Consider the following 3,876-nt stretch of genomic DNA (forward strand, 5'->3'; position numbering starts at 1 on the left):
CCCACCCACGTCACGCCCGCGCGCGCGGTGAGCCGCGGGCACCGGCGGACGCCGTCCGACGGGGCGCTGGGGCAGCGGGGGGCGCCTGAGCCCTCGGCTCCCCGCCCTGGTGAGTGGGACGCTCGCACCCCGGGCGCAGAAAATGACCCTTCTCCCCGGCCCCACTCTGAGGTTCCAGGTCCCAACCCAGCCGCGATCCCTTAGGGTGGCATCCTGCTTAGCGTGGGAGGAAGGGTCTGTGTTCCCGTGGTCCTCACTGCTAGAGGCACCGTGGGCCCCCAGGCGGCTGAGACCCGGGATGCAGGAGAGGTGGCAAACTGTAATGCCCCCAGGGGCCAGCTGGGTGGCATTAATGGCAACAGTAACACCTAGAGCTAACACTCCTGTGCTAGACACTGTTCCCTATACAGTTTTTATGTTTGTTTATTCTGAGAGAGAGAAGGGGGAGAGAGAAAATCCCAAGCAGGCTGCGTGCTGTCAGCACAGAGCCCAGTTTGGGACTCCAAGTCACAAACTGTGAGGTTGTGACCTGAGCGGAAATCAAGAGTCAGATGCTCAATGGACCGAGCCCCTCAGGCATCCCTCTATAATTCATTAACAAAGACCGAGATGATCAGGATAGGATGTAACCACCTACCTGCTGCCAGGCGCTGTGCTCCGGGTTTACAAGTGTGGTTTTATTTAAGGCTCGCCGTGGAGTGAGCTGCTGTCCTCACCATTCAGGGACCGGGTCACGCCTCAGGTCTCCATGTGCGCTCACACCCCGCACCACATGCATAGGACATTTCAGAAGGACCAGGGCTTTCTTTAGAGGGGTGACAACCAAACTGGCTCTGATAGGTTAAGGAATATGCTCAGAGTTGCAGCCAGACTAGTGAGCAATTAGGAGCCATAGGGGCCTGGGCAAGGGTCCCACCCCACCCCTCAAAGGAAAGTGCTCCCAACAGGATCAGCAGATACTTCAAACGCTGTCAGAAATTCCAATTCCCGTGTAATGAGCCTGACTTTTAACTGCCATCCTCTGGCCCGCCCCGTTGACCTCATCTGATCCTCTCTCACCAGGCCCTCGAGACCCCCTGGACTTCCCCCGCCTGCCCGACCCCCAGACCTTGTTCCCGACCCACCGCCGGCCCCCCGAGTTCCCGGGCCGCCCTACCACCCTGACCTTCGCCCCAAGACCCCGGCCGGCTGCCAGCCGCCCCCGCCTGGACCCCTGGAAACTGGTCTCCTTTGGCCGGACACTCAGCATCTCGCCTCCCAGCCGGCCAGACACCCCCGAGAGCCCCGGGCCCCCCGGCATGCAGCCCACGCTGCTGGACATGGACATGGAGGGGCAGAGCCAGGACAGCACAGTGCCCCTGTGTGGGGCCCACGGCGCCCGCTGAGGCCTGCCCGCCACCGCCCGCCTGGGCAGCCATGAATGTAGCGCCCCAGGCCCCGCCCCAGCCTGCCGTGCCACAAGGCAGGGGAGGCCCTGGGCAGGATACTCTATTTATTGGGGAAGGAGGGAGGGGGTCACTTAATTTATTCCTTTGTACCCCAGAGGGTGGGGCCCTGTGGCCACCCTGCAGTGAGGGGGGAGGGTGGGCAGGGATACTCAGGGACAGGGCACATCGTAGGGATTTGGCACAAAATGCAGCATTAAAGGTAACCCCTGCCCCCTACCGCTCTTGCCTGTGTCTCTCCCCAGCCCAGCCCCTGGTCCTGGGGCGCCCCGCTACAATCCCCCCCACACTTCCTCCCTGAGCCTCTGGGTTTCTGGGGTCCAGAGGGCGAGGCCCAGGAGCCCGTTCCCTCCCCGCCTCCCTGGACCCCTCAAGAACACCACACAGATTACAGCCACCAGCACAAGTGCTTTACCAGCAAACACGAGAGGCAGGGGAGTTACACGGTGAGGGGGGAGTGGGGGTAGCGACTGTCCCCCAAGTTGGCCTCAGCCTATGACGTCCCGGGTCCCTGGCCCGGCCCCCGCCCCAGCCCCGCTGTCTTCCCGCTGGAGGCTGCAACGATTCATCTTCAGCTGCGTCAGCTGGATGTAGCGCAGGACGTTGGTGTCTGCAGGGGAGGCAGATGCAGCATTATCTGGGTGTCCCGGGGCAGCCACACCTCACTGTCCCCAGCCTTCAGTGCCCCCCCCAGCCCCCGCACAGCTGCTCTTGCCAAAGCCTTTTCCTTAAAGCCCCAGCCACAACAGGCAGAACGGGGGCATTTCACACCTCCATACTTTTGTTGTGCCCTCTGCCAGGAATGCCTTGCCCACAGACTTCTGTCGTACTCCCCCCTCCCCGCCCATCCTCCAATAACATCTGCAAGAAGCCTGTTCTCTAAACCTCTCCCCAGGAAAGCCAGTCTTGCCTCTGCTCCCACAGCCCTCTGTCCTGTACCTATCGTGTGCCCTCTTCATTGGCTCTCAATACCGGACTGAGTATTGTGCCTGCACCACCCCCTCACACACACCCAGACAGTGATGTCCCAGAGGGCAAGCAACAAGCCTCCAGCTCGGCCAAGCCTGCCCCTCCCCACCCCCACCCCCGCCCCTGCCCGCCCCGGGGGCTGCCTCCCTGCAGGTGCTCAAGTGGTGGGTGGGTGAAGAGGTGAGTGAATAGGTGAGGGTGTGAATGGGTTCGTGAGCAGATGAATGAGTGGCGGGAGGGGGGGAGGGTGAGTGGATAGGGGAGTGGCTGAGTAGGTAAGTGGGAGGCTCGGGATGAGTCAGTGACTGAATAGATGGGAGGTGGTTGGGTGGATGTCAGAGGAACAGGGGTGAGTGAATGGGGGGTGAGTGCCTGCTTGGGTAAGGAGTAGGTGGATGGAGAGGTGAATGCGGGGTAGGAGGCACAGCACACCCTCAAAGCAGCTCAGCCCTGACCCTCCCTTGTTGCCTCTGCTCCAGCCCCTTCCCTGCTTTGCCCGCCCTCACCTGTGGGCTCCCGGCTGCGGGCCTCCTGCAGGTAGCGCAGTGCGCGAGCATAGTCGCCCAGGTGGTAGAAGGCGATGCCGGCGCGGTAGGTGGCCTTGAAGTTGCCCTGTTGCTTCTCCAGGACCTTGAGACAGTACTCCCGCACCCGCTCATAGTTCACCAGCTCCGACTGCAGCAGGCAGGCTGCGGGGACACCGGGAGCAGTGCTCGCAGAGCCTGACGGCTCCACCAGAGCTTATCTGACTGCTAGGAGCCCGGCCTTCAGGCTACTGGAAGCCCCAGCCCTTTCCCTTGGCTGAGCCGGGCCTGAGGGACTGCTCAGGCCACCGGGGCTGCCAATCTTCTGACCAATCGGGATAGAATCCATCTGCGCCGCCGCTAGAGGGCGTGAAAACACAGACACGCGCTCCCAGGCAATTAGCCGGGAAGTTTCTGCAGGGGAGAGTACTAAGGACAACCTCAGGTGAGGGGTGGGGCCTTAAATCGGCAACCCAGGGTAAGACTTTCTCACCTGAGGTTCCCAGGTGACAGCCCGAAGCCCATTTCTTGCTTCCCAGCCCTTCCATCCCTGTGTTCCCCTTCATCCCCAACCCCTCTCGTTGATAAGTTCTGGGGTCTCCCTCGCCCAGGTCTGTTCCATGCAAGCCTCCAGCCCCCAGTTCAAGGTTTCATGATTCCCCGTCACTCCCTACTCCTCTCCCGTATGCACCCTCTGCGCCCCCCGACGGCCCCGTACCCGTGAGAGAGTCATAACATTCCACCTCCGTGTTCTCCACCAGGCGCCGCTGCTCCTCGCTGAGGCGGGCTGGCCCCGGGCTGCCGGCGGGCCCGGGGGCGGGGGCGGGCAGACCTCCAGGGCGGGACCCCTGCGCCGCCTTCAGCTGCAGCAGTGCCCGGTGATACTTGCCAATTGCTTCCCGGAACTTCTTCTCTCGGTAGCAGCGCTGGCCCTCCGC

At 62.6% G+C, this 3,876-nt stretch overlaps 2 protein-coding genes across 2 annotated transcripts in view; one reads left to right on the forward strand and one right to left on the reverse strand.

Annotated features, from left to right (window-relative positions):
- MAP3K10 (mitogen-activated protein kinase kinase kinase 10) overlaps window positions 1-1,664 on the forward strand; it is a 16,089-nt gene extending 14,425 nt beyond the window's left edge. The window contains exons 10-11 of the mRNA XM_029924290.1: window positions 5-109; window positions 1,063-1,664. Of these exons, the coding sequence (XP_029780150.1) occupies window positions 5-109; window positions 1,063-1,385 (428 nt within the window). The 3' untranslated portion in view covers window positions 1,386-1,664. The remainder of the gene's footprint in view (window positions 1-4; window positions 110-1,062) is intronic.
- A 169-nt stretch (window positions 1,665-1,833) lies between these two features.
- Window positions 1,834-3,876, reverse strand: part of TTC9B (tetratricopeptide repeat domain 9B) — a 2,412-nt gene continuing 369 nt past the window's right edge. The window contains 3 exon segments of the mRNA XM_029925146.1: window positions 1,834-2,055; window positions 2,921-3,103; window positions 3,657-3,876. The exon segment at window positions 3,657-3,876 is cut by the window's right edge and continues 100 nt beyond it. Coding sequence (XP_029781006.1) covers window positions 1,934-2,055; window positions 2,921-3,103; window positions 3,657-3,876 — 525 coding nt within the window. The 3' untranslated portion in view covers window positions 1,834-1,933.

Source organism: Suricata suricatta, chromosome 16, assembly GCF_006229205.1.
Source record: "Suricata suricatta isolate VVHF042 chromosome 16, meerkat_22Aug2017_6uvM2_HiC, whole genome shotgun sequence".
NCBI classification, from domain to species: domain Eukaryota; kingdom Metazoa; phylum Chordata; class Mammalia; order Carnivora; family Herpestidae; genus Suricata; species Suricata suricatta.